Here is a 22,210-nt window from a genome sequence, read left to right on the forward strand (position 1 = left end):
AACTGGAAATATAGTATGGAGAAAACTCCCAAATTTTCTTAATCATGGTAAGAGAAAAAATATATAGGAATAAGGCTGAAACTAAAAGCAATTAATCACACAGAATCTCCTTGTCCTGTAACTATATGCACGGACATAATTTCTGATCTAAACTTTCCCATCCTCAAAGTTTTTCTCAGAGCCAGCTTAACATCTTTGTTCCTCAAGCTGTAAATTAAGGGATTCATCATGGGAACACATTGGTGTAAAACACAGAGGATATTTTCCCATCATCCACAGACACAGAAGATGGTTTGAGATACATAAATGCACTTGATCCAAAGAATAGAGAAACAGCAATGATGTGGGAACTGCAGGTGCTGAAGGCTTTGGACCTGCCCTCTGTGGACTTGATGTGGAGGATGTTGGTGAGGATGAGACCGTAAGAAACAAAGATGGTGAGACTGGGCACAATGATGTTGATGCCTCCCGCAATGAACACTTCCAGTTCAATGATGTGGGTACTTGTGCATGAGAGCTGGAGCAGAGGGTGGATGTCACACAAATAATGGTTGATGGTGTTTGCATCACAGAAGGTCAGTCTTAGCATGCATGTAATAAGGGTCGTGGCATCCAAAACTGCCATCAAGTAGGAACCAAGCATAAGCCTGGAACACACTTTAGGGGACATGGCAGTGTTATACAACAGTGGGTTACAGATGGCAACATAGCGATCATAGGCCATTGATGTCAGCACATAACATTCAGAAATACCAAAAAAACTGAAAAAGTAAAGCTGAGCCATGCACCCCATGTAAGAAATAATCTTCTTCTTTGATATGATGTTAATCAGCATTTTGGGTGTAAACACAGAAGAATAACAGAGATCTATGAAGGACAAGTTAAAGAGGAAAAAGTACATGGGGGTGTGTAGGTGTGAACTCAGCCCAATAAGGATAATCAAGCTCAAATTTCCCATCACAGTGACCATATACATTACTAGAAACAGGAAGAAGAGAGGAAGCTGGAGATCTGGTTGGTCTGTTAATCCCATCAAAATAAACTGAGTCATGAAAGAGCCATTCCGCAGAGCCATTCTTCCCTAAAGGAATCTGAGAACATAGGAGAAAAGGGTCACATAGAGGAAAAACAGGGTTTTGCATAATATCTCCTATACAAGATAGTGTATATGCTGGGATGACTACGAGTACCCTATCCTGCACTCATGGAACTTCCTTATCATTATAATGGGAATGAGTTTCAGAAGCTTTCCCTTATGTACACCCGTGGTGGATTCATGTCAATGTATGGCAAAACCAATACAGAATTGTAAAGTAAAATAAAAAATAAATAAATATTAAAAAAAGAAAAGAAAAGAAATTAAGCAGCAAAAAGCATTAAAAGTTAGCCTATGGAGTGAAGGGAACTACCTATGCAAAGATAAGTATTGGGAAAAAAATGAAGGATTATGAAAAAGAATTTTGAATGAGAACAGAATTTTTATTTCCTTTTCTCACAATTTCTTCATTCACTTGACCAGTAAATTTAGAGGCAGTAATCCCAAAAGCCTAGTGCTCGCCTGCAATGCAGATAAAACTTTACAGGGTAGGAACCAAGAAGATTATCTCTACATTTAAAAAAAAAAAAAAGGCGGTGGGGGGGAAGGGGACCACAGTCTCAGAGAGATTAAGTTAACTCACCACGTCACAAAGTAAAACTTATAAATCTAGAAGAATGAATGTTCCATCCATGGAGAGGGAACTTACTGAGAAACTGCATCATCTGTGTCCCTTAGTAATTCTCTCTTCAAATAGATTTCCCAACAAGATTCAGCTGAATCTCAGGACAGCAAAAACAGGAAATGAACTGTCATATCAGAGGTCCTCATTCTCCATCTCCAACAAAGGAAACATGAATACAAATGGAGTTCAGAAACTCACCCTCTTTTAACCTAGAATATCCCCAGGGTTTCTTCTTATTGTTTTTAATCCCCCTGGTCCTTGAAGGGTAATTTCAGGCTCTGAGGCTTTGATTTCCTTGATTCTAACAAAATGTCATCTGCAATTAATTTCTGATATGCCCTCTAAAGCTTTCCTGAACTACAGATCATAATCTTAATCATGACTTTGAGTCCTATCAAACTGCAAAAAACAATAAACAGCCTCTATTATTATCATTTTAGCCATACAGTAAGCCATAAAAGATTTAATGTGAGTGTAATGGCATAAGGCACTCGGTTATAGATGGCAGCAGCTTGTTCAGTCTCTTCCCCAGGGAAGGTTTCTACATGTAATAGGAACTAAGGGGATTGTATTTAAAATCTGTCTTTTAGTTCCTTATAGACTCAATCTTTTACTCAAGTTTCCCTTCACTGTAGAGATTTTCATCATCCAAGGAAGAGCCCAAATTAACTTCCATTTCCCATCAGCAAGATGGCAAAACAGGAAACGCTAGAATCTCCTTCTCTGCATGAACACAAAAGCAATTTATGTACAGATTCCCTTTGTAAGAAATCCAAAACTAGGTTAAGAGGATCCTGCACACAGTTCAAGTATGATACCAGTCATGTTGAATCTATTTAAAAACTTCAAGATACATCTTGCCATGTAGCTATGGTGGTTCAAAACCATGTGACTGGGACAAAATCACCAGTTCCCAGATTCTCCCTAGGAAGAGAAAAAGGTGCACAATACTTCCAATGTCCCAGCTTTCCTAGGGGCCATCCACAAGATTGACTTCTGTATAGCCTGTGTCAGAAAACTGAAGAGACATGGGATATGACAGACTTTAGCTACCTGAGGTGAGAGAGAAGAGAGATAGCAGTTTGGTCTAGAATTCACTATAAACCCTCCCCCTGACTTAACACAGCTAGCAGTAGAAAGCATTTTTCCTACAGCTTCTCCTTGGTGAAGGAAAAGATACACTGTGCTCACCTGGAGGCTGCCTGAGGAATTGATTCTAGTCTCCTTTGTTTTAGGAGCCTGATGGGACCCTGACATTCTCCAGATACCTGGGAGCTTCTGAAAAAAAAAAAAAAGGCAAGTGGATTGTACTATCACCAGATTGAGAGGCCCACTTTTTCTAGCCAGGCTTATTAATGTCGGTCTTCTCCAGTACAAGGCCAGTTCATGAAGAGTAAAATATGTTGGTAGTTTGCCTATGTGCAGACACGAACACAGAAAGTCAAGGAAAAATGAAGTCCAGTTAACACACCCCTCCCCTTTACAAGAAAGTGACACTACAAAGTGGCCCTAATGAAATTAAGATATATGATTTACCTGAGAAAGGGTTCATTTAACTGTCATAAAGATGCTCACTCTAGTCTCCTGTAATGCAGGAGACACAGGTTTGATTCCTGGGTAGGGAAGATCCAATGAAGAAGGAAATGGCAACCCACTCCACTATTCTTGCCTGGAGAATCCCATGGACAGAGGAGCCTGGCAGGCTACAGTCAATGGGATCGCAAGAGTCAGACATGACTTAGTGACTAAACCACCACCTAGTCACAGAATAATACATGAACAAAATGAGAATTTCAGCTTTAAAGAGTAACACACAGAAATAATTAATCAAAAAGCACAATAATTGGACTGAAAAATTCACTAGCTGGTCAAAGCAGCAGATTAAACAAAGGAAAGGATTGTATAATTTGAAAAAAGGACATTTGAAATAATTTAGTAAATGGAGCAAAAAGAAAAATAAATAAAATATACTATTGAAAGTCTAAGGAATTTATGGGAAGTATCACATGGACCATATAGACTCTACAGAGATCCTAGAAGGACAAAAATATGAGAAATGATCTAAAAGCCTTCTCAAAGAAAAACTGACTGAAAATCCCCAAACCTGTCAAAGGATATGGACATCCAGAACCAGGAAACAATAAAGCCATCAAATACAATAATTCCAAAGAAATCCACAGCAAGACACATGACAATCAAGTTACCAGAAGTCAGACAGAATTTTTTCCTGAAATATAGTTGATTTACAGTATTACATTAATTTCCAGTATACAAATATAAGGATTCTTTTTTTTTATAGATTATATTCCACTTGAAGCTATTATAAAACACTGGCTACATACTTCACCTGTATAATATATCCTGGTGGTTTATTCATTTTATACATACTGGTCTGCATCTCTTTAATCACCTGCTCCTGCTTTGACCCTCACTGCTTTCCTCTCCCCACCAGTATCAATACTTTGGGCTCTGTATCTGTGAGATTGTTTCTGTTTTGGTACATTCATTTTTTTCTTTTATTTTTTATATTCCACACTTAAGTGATAACATACAGTATTAATCTTACTTTGTCTTATTTCACTAAATATAATATTCTCTAGGAACAACCATATATTTGCAAATGGCAGAATTCCATTATTTTTAATGGCTGGGTATTATAGTATACCTGGGATTCCCAGGTGGTGCTAGTGGTAAACAACCTGCCTTTCAATGCAGGAAACATAAGAGACATGGGTTTGATCCCTAGGTTGGGAAGATCCCTTGGAGCAGGGCACAGCAATCCACTTCAGTATTCTTGCCTGGAGAATCCCATGTACAGTGGACAGATGCAAGCTACAGTTCATAAGGTCGCAAAGAGTCGGACATGACTAAAGCAACTTTGCACCTACACATGCAATATCCTGAACATATCATTGATGGTTAAATATGAATATTATATTTTTTAATCTATTTAATCTTTGTTACTGAAAATAATTTTGCTATGAACACTCAGTGGCATTAATCTTTTCTGACTACTCTTTTCACTTTCTTCAGATATATACCCATTGTTGGGTCATATGATATTTTTCTTTTTAGTTTATTGAGGAACCTCTGTACTTTTTTCCATAGTGGTTTCACCTTTACATTCCCTCCAGCAGGGTACCGGCGGGTTTCCTTTTCTCCACATTCTAACAACATTTGATATTTGATGATTGCCACTCTAAAAAGTATGAAATAATATCTCATTGTTCTGATTTGCATTTCTCTAATAATTAGTGATGGTTGAGCATCTTCTCATGTGTCTGTTGTTACCTGTGTATCTTCTTTGGAAAACTGTCTGTTCAGTTCTTTTGTCCATTTTTTGGTTGGGTTGTTTGGGTTTTTTTGATACTGAGTTGTATGAGCTGTTTATATATTTTGGATATTAACTCCTTTTGGTTATATCATTTGCAAATTTATCTCCCATTCAGTAGATAGCTTTTTCATTTTGTTGATGATCTTTATGGTGCAAAACCTTTTAACTTTAATTACGTCCATTCATTCATTTTTGCTTTTATTTCTTTTGCTTTAGGAGACAAATTCAAAAAAAATAAAAATAAAAAGGTTTATGCAGAAATAGATTTCCATGTGTTATCTAGGAGTTTTATGGTTTTAGATCTTACACTTAGGTCTTATAATTTTGAGTTTATCTTTCTATGTAGTGTGAGGGAATGTTCATATCTCATTGTTTTATATGCACCTGTCCACTTCTCCCAGAACCACTTACTGAAGAGACTGTCTTATCTTCACTGTATATTTTTATCTCCTTTGTCATAGATTAATTGGTCAAAGGAATATGGGTTTATTTCTTAATTACCTATTCTGTTCCACTTGTCTATATATTTGTTTTTTGTGCCTGGGCCATGCTGTTTTGATTGTTGTAGCTTTATGGTATAATCTGAAGTCTGGTCATGTGATACATCCACTTTTGTTATTTTTTTTCTCAATATTGCTTTATATAATTGGGGTATCCCGTGACTCCATATAAATTTTAGGATTACGAGTTCTATTTTTGTTGGAAATGCCAAGGGTATTTTCTTAGGAATTGCATTAAAACTGTAGATTGCTACAGACTTTTAACAATATTGATTATTCCAATCCATAAACACAGGATATCTTTCCATTTAATTGTTTTAAAATTTTCAGAGTATAGGTTTTTCACTTCTTTGACTAAGTAAGTTTATTCTTGGTTTTGCATTTGTCTCAAAGTATTTTCTGATTTCCTATTTGATTTCTTCTTTGACCCATTAGGTTTTTTAGTAGCAGGTTGTTTAATCTGCATGTGTTTGTGGTTTTCCCATTTTTCTTCCTGGAGTTTCATACTGGAGTGCTCGAAATAGATGTTTGATATAATTTTTATCCTCTTAAATTTGTTAAGATTCGTCCTGAGGCTTAGTATGTGATGTATCCTGGAGAAAGTTCCATAGGTACTTGAAGATAGGGTATGACTTCCTCTGAAGTGTGATGGCAGCCATTGCATTGGTGGGATGTAGGGCTGGAGTTGGTGGGGTTAGAGCCAGAGCCAGGGGTGAGCAAGAGCTTCAATTCTCAGTGGCTTTCACCACCTTATCAGGGGCAGGGTGCAGCCTGAGGTGCTGGAACAAGAGCCTTGAGAAACTGGGTTTCTCGTGTCTGTAATGGCAGGCTCTGATTTATTCTGGGGCAGGACCAAGGCCTGACAGCTTGGGGCTGAGCTTCTGGGCTGATTTCTCTTTTTCCCCAGTGTGTATGTCTCAGTGAGACTCTGAGCAGGACGGGGGTGGGGGGGGTTGGTGCCATACCACTGAACTGGCCCTGCTCTCTCCTAAGTACACAGAGGGATGTACACTCTGTGGATAATGTTCTCTTCTCTGGAGCTAACTTCACTCCTCCTGGAGTGTGTGCAGAGACATATGAGTTGACAATGGCTCAGTTGCAGGACCAGTGTCCAAGTTACCTCTGTTGTGTCTAAGAGTGTACACTTTCTTTAACAATGGTGGCCTCCCCCTTGGTGGGCAGCAGCGACAGGAACAAGAGGGACTGGAGCAGAAGCTCAGTTAAGGCTTGGTGGGAGTGTTGGAGTGGTCCCTACCAGCTGCCCAGAGTCCCAGGTAGTTTTCAATCTGCTGTCTCCATGCTGTGACTGGGAGTGAACAGTTCTGGTGCATACCCTTCAAGAGTAGGGTCTCAGTTTCTTACAAACTTAGGTAAACCTCCACTGGTTGTCAAACCAGATAAGGCAGCTCATCTTCCTGTTAAACCGCAGCGCTGGTGTGCCTAAAATCTGGACCGAAATCTTTCCTCCTCTGGGAGGATTCCCTAGCCTGTGATATCCCCTTCCTTTTCTCTGTTTCAAGCTAGCAGTATGTGCTCTGACCTGATGACTTCCCTCCACTTCATGCAGATTCCATGTGGATCATTTGTTGGAGATTATGAGTGAAAGGACACAAAACAAGACACACACACAAGAGACAGACACTCTGGCCAGAGGAAAAAGAACTGCGCCAGCAAGCAGGCTTGTGGTTTACTTTTATATAGCCCCCTGGGCAGAATTTCAGACTGTATGACCAAACTTTTTCAGTACAGTGCATGTGCATAAATGTTATCGTACAGCAAAAGGGAGTGAAATTCCGGCCTACTGCAGAGTCTGTCCAGAGCCCTTATCACAAGGGACCATTAATCTCAAGGCTGTGTCCGTCTCCTTGGCAGAACATCTTGTTTGCAAGCAGCACATCTCCTCTTTCCCTATTGTGGCCACATTAACCCTTCATCATTGATTACAGCCTTGGTTGTAGAACAGCTGTTCTGCTAGTGCCCAGGTTAATATCAGCAAGAGTTGCTCCATATGTAGTTGTACTTTGGTGTGTTCCTGAAGAGGGTTGAGCTTAGCATCCTGCCACTCTGCCATTTTGTCCTCCTTTCTTACTTTTTATAGTTTCAATTGTTATAGGCTACCTCTCTGTGGAAGATGAGGCTTAGGTAAAAATTGAAGTTCTTCCCTGGTCTTTCTGAGTCTGCATTATGTACAAGCATGGTATACAAGCATGGGGACTTTCTAATTATCTCTGGATGTGCTTCTTGCTTTTTAAAAGCCTTGGTCTTTGTGACTGACTCCCACAAGACAAAAAAGAGAAAAATAAAGATGAGAAGGATAAAGGGTACTGGCCTTTAAATCCCCTGGAATTAACTTCAGCTGTATGAGGAGGGGATTATAGCCATGGTGGGGAGGTGTATCAACAGTGGCTGCTCCCCCTGTGTCTGCATGTCGGATTCAGAAGCAACAATTAGTAATCAGGGAACAGACATGGGATATTTGAGGGGAAAAGCCCTACTTTCTCACCCAGGCTACCGTAAGCTTTGTGGAAGCTTCTCCTGAATTATGTGCATGCCTGCCAGCCATGCAGAAAATATTTACATTATCCTTTGACACATTATACTGAGGACTTTAAGATAGAATATTTAACTAGGGAAAATAATAGTTCAGCATCCTTTTCAGTAAAGACAGGGCCAAAATTTGTGTATTCACGAAATATTTCTTTCAAGATGTCATTATACTGCCAGCTGCAATTTGAGGTTTAGTAACTTGAAATACTTACAGAAGTACACAAAATGAAGAGTGATTTAGTTGTTCCCAGGGCCTTAAACTCTGTTGGCTTAACTTTGTTAAGTATCAAATAACTTAAGCTGGTGTCCTTTCCAGAGAAACCGTAGTCATCCCCTTCTCAAGGATCTTCTCCAACCAGGAACTGAACCCTAGAATCTTGCACTGGCAGGCAGATTCTTTACCCTCTGAGCCATCAGGGAAGCCTGAAAGCCTGTGAGCTCTGAATGTTTCTAGGACCTTCCAGAAAGAAGAGGAGAGTAACAGGTAGGGGCTTTAATTATCCATCATTTTACTCTCTAAATTTCATCTTTCTAACATGAACTCAAATTATTCTTAACTATCTTATTACTTGTAGCTGCTGCCTTCTTTCTACCTGGTTCCAAATGTTTTCACCTTCATTTTCCCAAAGCAGTACTAATTTACGGTTATGTACTTTATAGTTTTATCAACAATTTGAAGACATTTACAGTCCTATACAGAAAGGATACAGCTTCAGAATAAAATGTTTCCTAAGCCTCATGACACTTCTCACACACGGTCTCATTTTTGTTGACCATGTGCCTTGCTGAGGTCTGTCCTAGTGACATGATTCTGGGCTCCTTTCTCACCCAGGTCCTATTCTTTTAATAACAGATACTTTCAAACATCCCAAATTCAGTTTTCTTAATTTTGCAGAAAAAGTAACCTCCTAATTTGAGTCAATCATCTCACCAATATATATGCCCAAAATGCCTTCCTTTCCCAACCAAAGAAACCAATGAAACTCTTTGCTAAACAAGCAAGCATCAACAAAAAAGGTAACACATGGCATGAGAGAAATTCTTTAATAAATAATAGTCAAGCTACAAGTTAAAAATATTTTCTCAAAGTACAGTCTTACTCAAATGGATAGAACAGAATGAATTTTATATAAGAAGTTTACGAATTAGTAGACTTGAAATTAGAAGGCTAACAGTTTAGTCTAAATTTTTTCTTTAAATCATTAACCATTCTGAACTTCATTTTTACTATTGATGAAATAAATATATTTATATGATGTGCATGTACTGGTTTCACTGCACAAAGGTAAAAAGAAAATACTTGCCTAAAGCTAGATTTAAAATATTTACAGATGTAAAATGAATTATATTCAAAGCCATTTTAGAAACTTCAGTATCTGGCAAAGGAAACATTTTTTCATAGTCAGAGAATGGATACATGGATACATAGTCAGAGAATTGACTATTATTTATTACTTACTTCTAAAAGTAAGTGGCAGATGACAACTCCAATGAAACAGTGCTACTCTAGTGTTATCTAGGTGATTTTCTTCATGTTTCTCATTATATCAGAGGTATCTCAAATTTGACCATTTTAAGACCATTTTCTTTTTCCAGTAAAAACTAAAAGTTTGAAATTACAAAAAAGCACAGATAACATTTCTAATTTAATGTTATTACTAAATAGGAAAAATGGGGGAGGGGTAGGATATTGTGTAGTTAAAAAAAAGAACTTCCAGATAGAAAAATTGGAAGCAAATTATTAAGAAAGGGCACACATTTTCTTAATCATTTTATGAAAAATAAGGATAATAAGGCTGAAACTAAAAATATTTAATTAATTTTTAATTAACACAGAATCTCCTTGTCATATCAATAACTGCACAGAAGCACACTCTCTGATCAAAACCAACTAGGCAGGGTTTTTCTCAGAGCAAGTTTAGCATCTTTGTTCCTCAAACTGTAGATTAAGGGGTTCAGCAAAGGAACCGTATTGGTGTAAAAAACAGAAGGGATTTTTCCTTCATTCATAGACACAGCAGAAGATGGTCTGAGATACACAAATGAAATTGATCCAAAGAGAGAAACAGCAATGACGTGGGAACTGCAGGTACCAAAGGCTTAGGATCTGCCCTCTTTGGAGCTGATCTGAAGGATGTTGGAGAGGATGAAAACATAAGAGACAAAGATGGTGATACTGGGCACAATGACGTTGAACCCTGCTATAATGGAATCTACCAGCTCATTGACATAGGTGCTTGTGCAGGAAAGCTTGAGCAGAGGCATGATATCACACATATAATGGTTGATGGTGTTTGCCTCACAGAAGGTCAGTCTCAGCATGCATTCAGTGAGAACCATGGCACCAGCAAATGCCATGAAGTATGAACCAAGCATAAGGCTGGAACACACTTTGGGGGTCATGGCAACATTATACAAAAGTGGGTTACAGATGACCACATAGTGATCATAGGCCATTGAGGTCAGCACATAGCATTCAGAAATGACAAAAAAAAAACTGAGAAAATAGAGCTGTATCATGCACCCCATGTAAGAAATAATATTCTTCTTTGATACGAAGTTAATCAGCATTTTGGGTATAAACACAGAAGAGTAACACAGATCTATGAAGGACAAGTTAAAGAGGAAAAAGTACATGGGCTTATATAGGTGTGAACTCAGCCCAATAAGGATTAACAAGCCCAAATTTCCCATCACAGTGACCATAGACGTTACTAGAAAGAGGAAGAAGAGCAGGAGCTGGAGATCTGGTTGGTCTGTTAATCTGAACAAAATGAACTGAGTCATGGAAGAGCCATTTCCTAGAGCCATTCTTCTCTAAGTAAACCTGTCAGCACAGGAGAAAAGGCTTACATAGAGGAAAAACAGCTTTTCTCACAGCAATTCTTCTCACATAGTGATGTATGCACAGGGAATGACTAAAACTATCCAAAATTTGACCCATAGAATTTCTTTACCATTACCATGGAGATGCGAGACAAGAGTTTTCCCTTCTAAGGTGTTATAAACTAAGCAGCAAAAAATCACCAAAGTTTAACCTACAGAGTGAAGGGAGCAGCTGCCATATGCAAACACAACTGTTGGGGGCAAAAAAGGGGGGGGAAGGAAAAGGAGGTTGAACCAGGACAGAATTTTCCGTCTCTCATCTCACTATTTCTTCTTCATGCACTTGGACCCACTCCTCACAAGTAAATTGAACCCTGTGGGCCAGAGTCTACTAGGCTCCTCTGTCCATGGGGATTCTCCGGGCAAGAATATCGCAGTGGGTTGCCATTCCCTTCTTCAGGGGATCTTCCCGACCTAGGGATCGAACCACTATCTCAGTATCCTGCATTGACAGGCAGGTTCTTCACCACTACTGCCACCTGGGAAGCCCAAAATTGAAGGCAGCAACCCTCAGAGCCTGATGCTTTTCTCTAACGAAGATTAGATCTGATGGAGTAGGAGTAAAATAAACTATCTTATATAAGATCCTTGGTCTCCATCTCAAACAAGGAAAAGATGAATATAAATGGAATTCAGAAACTCACCCTCCATAAGCCAGAAAATAAAAATTCTTTCTTCTTATTATTGCTATACCCCTGATCCAGGAAGGTCAGTTTCAGATTCACAGGCTTTGGTTTCTTTGATTCTAAGAAAATGCCACCTACAATTAATCTCTGATATTTCCTGGAAAGTATATTCAGAATTATAGATCATCATCTTGAGTATGACATTTCACTCTATCAAGGAGCAGAAAGCAATAATGTCCTCTATTAATATCATTCTTGCCACACAGTAAGTCACAAAAGATATATTGTGAGTGCAATGGTATAATGTACTCAGATATAAAAAGGGCAGCAGCTTCCTCAGTCTCTTCCCCCAGGGAACAGTTTCTGGGTGTAATAGGTAACTAAGGGGATTGTGATTACACCTAGACCACAATATGTCTTTTGTTCATTATGCAATCAATATTTCATCCAAGTTTTTCCTTCACTGCAGGGATTGTTAACCCTCCAAGGACAAGCCAAAATTAACAACCATTTCCCATTAGCGACATGCAGAAGACCATACCCTAGAATCTCCTCCTCCTGTATGACCACACTGATTCAAAAACAATTTCTGTACAAATTCCCTTCGTAAGAAACCCAAAACTTAGTTAAAAGGATCATGCACACAGTTCGAGCATGATATCAGTTATGTTAAAGTTGTTAAGAAATTTCAAAATAAACTCTTGCCATATACCTATGGTATTCCACAACCACATAACTGGGACAAACTTCCCCCAGTTCCCAGATCTTCCTGGGAAGAGAAAGAGATGTACAACACATTCAAAGCCCCAATTTTTCTAGAGGCTATTCTGAAGACTGGCTTCAGGATAGCCTGTGCCAGAAAGCTGAGGGGACATAAGGTATGGCATAGTTTAGCTGCCTGAGGTGAGAGAAAGAACTGAGATAGCAGTCTGGGCTAGAATTCACCTCCCCTTGGCTTAACACAGCTAGCTGTAGAAAATACTTTTTCTACAGCTTCTCCTTGATTAAGAAAAATGTGCACTGTGCATCCAATGACCTGATTTATCTAGGGGCTGCTTGAGGAACTGACTTTAGTCTCCTTTGTTTTAAGAGCCTCATGGGATCCTAACATGATCCAAATACCTGAGAGCTACTAAAACAAAGTGGATTGTACTTTTACAAAGTTAAAGAGGTTTGCTTTTTCTAGCCAGGCTTAATGATGTGGGTCTTCTCCAGTACAAAGCCAGTTCATGAGGACTAAATTAGGTTGCTCTTTGTCTATATATAGACACAAATGCAGAAAGTCAAGGTAAAATGAAGGAAAGTCCAATTACATTAAAAAAAAAAAAAAGTCTTTCCATAAGAGCCTAAAAAGTGGCCCTAAAGAAATGGATGGAGAAGGCAATGGCACCCTACTCCAGTACTCTTGCCTGGAAAATCCCATGGACAGAGGAGCCTGGTAGGCTGCAATCCATGGGGTCGCTAAGAGTCAGGCACGACTGAGCAACTTCACTTTCACTTTTCTCTTTCATGCATTGGAGGAGGAAATGGCAAGCCACTCCAGTGTTCTTGCCTGGAGAATCCCAGGGACAGAGGAGCCTAGTGGGCTGCCATCTCTGGGGTCGCACAGAGTCGGACACGACTGAAGCGACTTAGCATAGCATAGCATAGCAATGAAATGGATACATGATTTACGTGACAGAGATTTCATTTAACTGCCATAAAGATGCTCATTATAGTCACAGAACAATACATGAACAAAGTGAGAATTTTAGCTTTATGAATACCATGCAGAACATTCTTTATGAATCTTTATGAATCCAAAAAACACAATAACTGAATGGAATAATTCACTAAAAATTCAAAACAGCAGACTAAACAAGCTGAGGAAAGGAGTCTAAAATTTGGTGGGGGGGGGACATTTGAAATAATTCAGCAAATGGAGGAAAAATAAAAAAGAATTAAAAATAATGGGTAAAGTCTAAGGGATTTATGAAAAATGTCACCTGGACCATATAGGCATTATAGAAATTCAGAAGAAGAATGTGAGAAATGAAGCAAAATATTTCTTGAAGAAAAATTGGCTGAAAAATCCCTGCATCTGTGCACGGAAATGCATATCCAGAACCAGGAAACAAAAAGGATCCCAAAGAAATCAACAGAAAAAGACACTTTACAATCAAGTTATAAGAAGGCAAAGACAGAATTTTTTTTATTCAAGTGTAGTTGATTTACAGTACGTTGTAAGTTTCAGATGCATAATATAGTGATTCAATATTTTTATAGATTGTACTCCATTTAAAGCTATATTAAAATACTGACTGATTCTCCATCCATATATCTTTATGTTATACATACTGATCTGTATCTCTTAATCCCCTCCTTCCTTTACTGTCTCTCACCTCTTCCCTCTCCCCACTGATAACCACTACTTTGATCTCAGTATCTGTGAGATTGTTTCTGTCTTACTATATTAACTTTTTCCTTTTTATTTTTTATATTCCATATATAAGTGGTAACACAATATTGGTAATTCTCTGTCTGCCCTTTTTCACTAAAAAATATTCTCTAGGACCAACCACATTATTGCAAATGGCAGGATTTCATTATTTTTATTGGCTGAGTTATATATTATGCATATTAATATATACATATAGCCCAGTGTACATATATACAAATACATGTATATGTATATATACATTTTTGCTGTTATTCAGTCACTAAGGGCATGTCTGACTCTGCAACCCCATGGACTGCAACACACCAGGCTTCCCTGTACTTCACTATCTCATGGAGTTTGCTTAAATGCATGTCCATTGATTCAGTTATGCCATCCAACCATCTCATCCTCTGTCACTCACTTATTCTCCTGCCCTCAATCTTTTCCAGCATCAGGGTCTTTTCCAGTGAGTGGGTTCTTCATATCGGGTAGCCAAAGTATTGGAGCTTCAGCATTCCAGTGAATATTCCTGGTTGATTTCCTTTAGGATCAACTGGTTTGATCTCCTTGCTGTCCAAGGGACTCTCAAGAGTCTTCTCCATTACCACAGTTCAAAAGCATCAATTCTCCTAGATCATTACCATTAAAGCTCATCACTTACTTTAGGTTCTCTTTTGATGTATATTATACGGGTTTGAACAAATTTATAATGACATATATCCACCATTATAGTATCATACAGAGTAATTTCATTGTCTAAGAATTAATCCGTGCTCTGCCTATGGATCCTTATCTCCCCTGGCAACTAATGATCTTTTTACTGTCTCCATAGTTTTGCCTTTTTCAAAATGGCATGTAGTTGGAGTCATATAGTATATAGCCTTTCCAGATTGACTTCTTTCATTTAGTAATATGAATTAAGTTTCCCCCAGTCTTTTCATAGCTTGATGGCTCATTTCTTCATAGTGCTATATAATATAATTGTCTGGATGTGCCACAGTTTATTTATCCACTCACCTTCTGAGGGGTATTTTATTAGCTTCTAGGTTTAACCGATTCTAAATAAACCTGCTATAAAGATGCATGTGAAGGTTTTTATGTGGATGTAAGTTTTAAATTCATTTGAGTAAATTCCAAGAAGTGTAATTGCTGGATCTCATGGTAAAAGTAGGATTAGTTTTGTAACAAATTGCCAAACTGACTTCCAAAGTGGCTATACCATTCATAATTCCCATCACCCATGAATGAGAGTTCTTGTAGTTCCACATTCTCTCCAGGACTTCATGTTGTTTATATTCCAGATTTCAGCCATTCTAATATGGTGTACTAGTATCTCATTTATTAAAAAGTATCTCATTTTATTAAATCATGGTTGATTTATAATGTTCTGTTTATTTCTGTTGAATAGCAAAGTGATTCCATTATACATATCTCTCTATATATATATTCTTTTTCATATTCTTTTCCATTATAGTTTATTATAGGATAGCAACTGTAGTTCCCTGAGTTATACAGTTCCCTTGTCTATCCATTTCCTATATAATAGATTGCACATGCTAATACCAAACTTTCAATCTATCCATCTCCAACCACCACTCCCTTCCCCTGGCAACCATGAATTTGTTCTCTATATCTGTGTGGTTCTATTTCATTGTTGCTTTCATTTGCATTTTCTTGATGCCATATGATGTTGAGCATCTTTTCACATGCTTATTTGTCAATTGTTTATCTTTTTGGTTAGATATCTGTTAAGATCTTTGACTTATTTATAAATAATCTTGTTTTCTATTGTATAGCACATGGAACTCTGCTCAATGTTGTGTGCCACCAGGATGGGAAGAGGGTTTGGGGGAGAATGGAAACGTGTATATATATGACTGAGTCCCTTGGCCATTCACCAGAAACTACCACAACACTGTTAACCAGCTATAAACCAATATAATAAAAATTTGAAAAAAAATAAAGAAAGTGTCAAGTACTTGGAAGGATCTAGAGAATTTTATGGTTAGTGAAATATCTCATATAGAAACATAGAATAAGATACCAGTCATATGGGAATCTAAAATATAAAACAAACAAAGGAAAAAAACTACAGGTGACCAGCAGGGAGAGGGACAAGATGGAGGTACAGGATTAAGAAATAAAAATTACTATGTATAAAGCAGATAAGCAATAAGGAGTTACTTTATAGCACAGGGAATTATACAGTTAGCTTGTAATAATTTTAATGGAGTATAATCTGTAAAAACACTGAAACACTATGTTGTACACCTGAAAATAATGTTGTAAATCAACTATATTTCAATAAAAATGCATTTACAAAATAAATTCCAGAATGAAAAGATGTTTGTAGTTAGAAAATTATAATTTAAAAAAGTCTTGGACAAACCAAAAGGAGTTAATACTATATTTTGAGTGGCCTGGTGTAAGATTTCAGGCACAGAAATCAAGGGAGGTAAATTGAACAGGCAAGAGAACATTTAGAATGAAAGACCTATATAGCTATCTAATCTTATCTAAATAACTTATTTCCAAAAATTTTGTATACAGTATTTACATGATTCTGTGTACTCTTAAAGTATTTCTACCAAGTATTTTATTAAGAAAACTAGCAAGAACTCACAAAGCTATATGTCATCACAGTTTTTAATTATCAGTTCAATTCAGTTCAGTTCATTTCAGTTGCTCAGTCATGTCCAACTCTTTGCGACCCCATGAATCGCAGCACGCCAGGCCTCCCTGTCCATCACCAACTCCTGGAGTTCACTCAGATTCATGTCCATCAAGTAAGTGATGCCATCTAGCCATCTCATCCTCGTCCCCTTCTCCTCCTGCCCCCAATCCCTCCCAGCATCAGAGTCTTTTCCAGTGAGTCAACTCTTAGCATGAGGTGGCCAAAGTACTGGAGTTTCAGCTTTAGCATCATTCCTTCCAAAGAAATTCCAGGGTTGATCTCCTTCAGAATGGACTGGTTGGATCTCCTTGCAGTCCAAGGGACTCTCAAGAGTCTTCTCCAACACCACAGTTCACAAGCATCAATTCTTCAGCACTCAGCCTTCTTCACAGTCCAACTCTCACATCCATATATGACCACAGGAAAAACCATAGCCTTGACTAGATGGACCTTTGTTGGCAAAGTAATGTCTCTGATTTTGAATATGCTGTCTAGGTTGGTCATAACTTTTCTTCCAAGGAGAAAGCGTCTTTTAATTTCATGGCTGCAGTCACCACCTGCAGTGATTTTGGAGCCCAAAAACATAAAGTCTGACACTGTTTCCACTGTTTCCCCATCTATTTCCCATGAAGTGATGGGACCGGATAAATAGGTCTATTTATACAAATAATTCTTCAAGTAAAAGAACAATCAGCAAAATCTATGACAGCACCAAATTCACTCACATTAATTTGACTAAATAAGCTCTTTCAAAACTTATCTATCTCATAACGTTCAGCTAGATTTTTTACAACAAATACACATGGGGGAAAATATAGCTATAAGTCCTGAATCAACTATGTTGGAAATATTTTATGACCTTCGTAGATATTAAGTCGAATGTTTATTTATTAAACCATAAATGAATATTCAGGGAACATCTAGTAAGTCTGTTATGTTTGATGATAAAAAAGAAAAATAGGTATTTTCAACCTTTATCATATTAACATAATTATCTAAAAACTGAAAATATTCTTATGTTTAAAGATGAATTATGATTATTTTATCTACTAGATAACATTTCCAAATAAAATCATCAAAATTCTAATGTAAATGTGTGCTTGTTTGTGGAATGTAATTTTTCTATCAGGTTTTATGAATGAAATATCAATTAAATTCAATAAATATCAATAAAAATTCTCTTTTAACTTATTTTATTGAAGTATAGTTATGTACAATATTATATGAGTTAATTCTTAGAGGTTATATTCCATTTATAGTTATTATAAAAATACTGGTTATATCTCCTGTGTTGTACAATATATCCTTAAAGCTTATTTTATACATAATCGTTTATTCCTCTTAATCACCTATCTTTTTATTGTCTCATCCCACTTCCTTTTCCCCACCGGTAAACATAAATTTGTTCTCTACATCAATGAATCTATATCTCTTTTGCTGTATTCACTAATTTTTTACGGTTTTCTGATTTCACATATAAGTAATATCATCTTTATCTTTTTTGCCTGACTTAAACCACTTAGCATAGTACCCTCCAAGTCCATTGATGTTGCTGTAAATGGGAATTTTTCATTCTTTTGATGGATGAGTAATACTCCGTTGTATATATTTGCCACATCTTATCCCTTCAATCTGTTGGTGGAGTTTTAGGATACTCCCAAATCATGGCAATTGTAAATAATGCTGCACTGAATATTGGGGTACAAATATCTTTTTGAATTAATGTTTTCATATTTTTCAGATATATACACAGGAGTGGAATTACTGGACATTTGGTATTTCTATTTCTAGTTTTCTGAGATAACTCCACACTGGAAAATTCCCACTTTCAAGCTCATTCAGAAATAACTCTCCAGAAGTTCTATCTGTCCCTTCACAGTTCTTTCTTTCCTTCCATTTTTTTCACAAGATGAACAGTGGCTGCAAAAACTGTCTCTGCAATTTTAGCCGTGTGATTCTGAGCAAGTCACAGAACTATTTCCTCAGCAAAACAAAAAATCAGATAAGGAGATTTATCTTTTAGGCCATTTGTAAAATTCTATAACACATTATTTTCTACCAATTTAAATTTTCCTCTAACAGAGGGAAAGAGTCAAATTTATGAACTAAAACAGTAAATATCGACAAGACAATGTTTCTGCCAAATACTTTTGTTTTCTTTTGAAAAGTGGGAAACTCATCTTTCTTTGGCAAAGGAGAAGCCCTCTTACATTAGACAATGAATCCTGACCTTATGTTTGATAACATACTCTGTAGTCAAATATACCACTGTGCAACTTTTAATCACAATTACAATCCACTGATAGGCAAGTTGATAACAATTTCAATTATATTTATGACAACATATCAATTGACCAATAAACTAAAAACAGGCATTTTTATTAATGTGGATTGAGAAAGGTATATAGAATAGTTTAGCTTATTCATTCTCAAGTACTCTCAAGAATAAAAGAATTATGGTTCAACAAATTATTCAATTTCTTTACCTATGTGGCACCTAAAATACAGAACAGGAGTTATTACTAAAAGAAAATCCAGAAAAGTTTTGGAAATTTTTACATGTTTATCATGTCCACATTTTTGTCATTACTTCTCTGTGTTAATGGAGTGGTAAGTAATGACAGCACTGATACAGGAAAGGGCTCTATGTAACAAAAGCAAGAAAGAAAAAAAATTCGTCAAACAGCATACTACTCTATGGCATACCTTGGATGAGCTGACACACAAGGGAAATAGTAGTGTTATCATCAGATGGGAAAGGTTATTGGTCCCTACTCTCCAAATGTTATGGGATCACTTAGGGCTGAGGATGATTCTCCAGTCAAATAGGCCCACGGTGTTACATTATGTGGCAAGAGAAGAATAGCCATCAGACATTAGAGATGAATCCTGTCAAGAAGACATGAGGAAAACAAAGGAAAATGTGAAAAAAGAACGAGAGGAAGAGGATAAAGTTGAGCAGGAAAGAAAGAAAGACGACAAAGAAATGTGGTATAAATGGTTTGGTTCCTTTTGTAATTCTCTTCAGGATTTTCTTCACAGCAATTTTGACATCCTTGTTCCTGAGGCTATATGAGAAGGTTCAGCATGGGTACCACATTGGTGGAAAAGAGTGAGAAAAAGTTTCCCTCTTTTTCTAGAAGATGATGGTCTGACATAGTGAGCAGCCCACATCCACAAAATAGACGAACTGTTGTAATATGAGAAAACAGTTGCTCAAGGCTTTGGATCAACCTTTAGATGATGGTACATGAAGAATATTGAAAAGAATCAAAGTGTAAGAAATAAAGATAATGAGGCTAGATACTATTACAACTGTCCCCACAACAGCAGAAACTACAATCTTATTGGCATAAATGCTGCTGCAGATGAGCTGGAGGAGTGGGAAGATGTCACACATGAAATGGTTGATGATGTTGGAATCACAAAAGTTCAGTCTCATCATTCATCCTGTGTGGACCGTGGCTCCAGGAAACCCCATCACATACGAACCAGACATCAGCAGAGAACACACCTGAGGGGACATGGCCATTGTGTACAGCAAGGGCTTACAGATGGCCACATAGTGATCATAGGCCATGGCTTTCAACACATAGCACTCAGAGCTGACAAAAAAAGCAGAAGAAAAATACCTGAGACATACATTCTGCAAAGGAGATAGCATATTCTCAAAAATAAAGCTCATTAGCATTTTGGGGGTAAAGATAGATGAGTAATGAAGATCAATAAAAGAGAGATTGAAGACAAAAAAGTACATGGGGTTGTGTAGGTGTGAATTTAGACAAATTAGATTCATTAAACACAAATTGTCCACCACAATGATCATGTAGTTCAGCAGAAACAGGAAAAACAGAGGTAGCTGGAGTTTAGGTTGGTCTGTCAATCCCACAAGGATAAAGTCAGTCACAGAGGAGGCATTTTCCATATTCATTCACTACACAGTCGTGATCTATAGGAACAGGGGCAGAAACTCAGATTCACAATGGACCTTCATGGACTTTCCCTATGTTTCCCGAGTGAGAGCTGGATCTCTCAGTTTATAACCACAGGGTTGTCTAAAGACACTCATCAAAGCATCCAAAATACAAGACTTGTAATGACTCTTCCTGCAGATTCCTCATTTTCTTCTTTCTGCCCTTTCTCCTCTTGTTTGTCTCTGTGCTTAAAAAATACTGGTAGACTCCCTGTGTCTCCGCACATCATTCCTCAGTCTCTCCAGGCTCTGTTCAGGATCAGGGCTGAAAAGAACAATAAACAGGTGGTGTTCCTCAGAACCCTCAGTTTACACAGTCTGAGGTTTGAAAGGAATTGAGACAAACCTGATTCAACCCTCACCTTCTTTTTCCTCGATGCCTCATGGACACTGAACCGTAGGACTCTTTCTACCCTATGATCCTTAGAAAGTCAGTTTCTCGCAAGGAAGAAAACAGTATCCATCACTGTGGTCATCAGTCTTTGACATGCTAAGGGAACAGGCCATAATTTTTATATGAGAATTCTCCTGGAGGTTTTTTTCACTTGAAAGGACAATATACACCTTCAGTTCAGTTCAGTTCAGTTGCTCAGTCATGTCCGACTCTTTGCAACCACATGGACTGCAGCAACCCAGGCCTCCCTGTCCATCATCAGCTCCCAGAGTTTACCCAAACTCATGTCCATTGAGTTGTTGATGCCATTCAACCATCTCATCCTCTGTCATTCCCTTCTACTACTGCCCTCAATCTTTCCCAGCATCAGGTTCTTTTCAAATGAGTCAACTCTTTGCATCAGGTGGCCAAAGTATTGGAGTTTCAGCTTTAACATCAGTCCTTCCAATGAACACCCAGGACTGATCTCGTTTAGGATGGACTGGTTGGATTTCCTTGCAGTCCAAGGGACTCTCAAGAGTCTTCTCCAACAGCACAGTTCAAAAGCATCAATTATTTGGCACTCAGCTTTCTTTAGTGTCCAGTTCTCACACCCATACATGACTACTGACAAAACCATAGTCTTGAGTAGATGGACCTTTGTTGGAAAGTAATGTCTCTGATTTTGAATATGCTATCTAGGTTGGTCATAACTTTCCTTCCAAGGAGCAAGTGTCTTTTAATTTCATGGCTGCAGTCACAATCTGCAGTGATTTTGGAGCCCAAAAAAATAAAGTCAGCCACTGTTTTCCCATCTATTGCCATGAAGTGATGGACCAGATGTAGTGATCTTCATTTTCTGAATGTTGAGCTTTAGGCCAACTTTTTCACTCTATTCTCTCATTTTAATCAAGAAGCTCTTTAGTTCTTCTTCACTTTCTGGCATAAAGTTGGTGTCATCTGCATATCTGATGTGATTGATATTTCTCCCAGCAATCTTCATTCCAGCTTGTGCTTCCTCCAGCCCAGCATTTCTCATGATGTACTCTGCATATAAGTTAAATAAGCATGGTGACAATATACAGCCTTGACGTACTCCTTTTCTTATTTGGAACCAGTCTGTTGTTCCATGTCCAGTTCTAACTGTTGCTTCCTGC

The 22,210-nt window shown here is 37.7% G+C and overlaps 1 protein-coding gene and 2 pseudogenes across 1 annotated transcript; all 3 read right to left on the reverse strand.

Moving 5' to 3' along the window:
• Positions 1-226: 226 nt before the first annotated feature.
• Positions 227-1,075, reverse strand: LOC120874388 (olfactory receptor 8B3-like). Its single transcript, XM_040255757.1, has one exon. It carries the CDS (start codon positions 1,073-1,075, stop codon positions 227-229), a length of 849 nt encoding a protein of 282 aa, XP_040111691.1.
• An 8,908-nt stretch (positions 1,076-9,983) lies between these two features.
• On the reverse strand, positions 9,984-10,913 carry LOC120874373 (annotated as a pseudogene).
• An 8,663-nt stretch (positions 10,914-19,576) lies between these two features.
• Positions 19,577-20,641, reverse strand: LOC120874886 (annotated as a pseudogene).
• Between the last annotated feature and the right edge of the window lie 1,569 nt (positions 20,642-22,210).

The sequence above is a fragment of the Oryx dammah genome, unplaced genomic scaffold (assembly GCF_014754425.2).
Source record: "Oryx dammah isolate SB20612 unplaced genomic scaffold, SCBI_Odam_1.1 HiC_scaffold_15, whole genome shotgun sequence".
NCBI lineage: Eukaryota > Metazoa > Chordata > Mammalia > Artiodactyla > Bovidae > Oryx > Oryx dammah.

Bases quoted from the DNA above. Each gene is read 5' to 3' on its own strand.
- LOC120874388 (XM_040255757.1), bottom strand. From the start codon at position 1,075: ATGGCTCTGCGGAATGGCTCTTTCATGACTCAGTTTATTTTGATGGGA.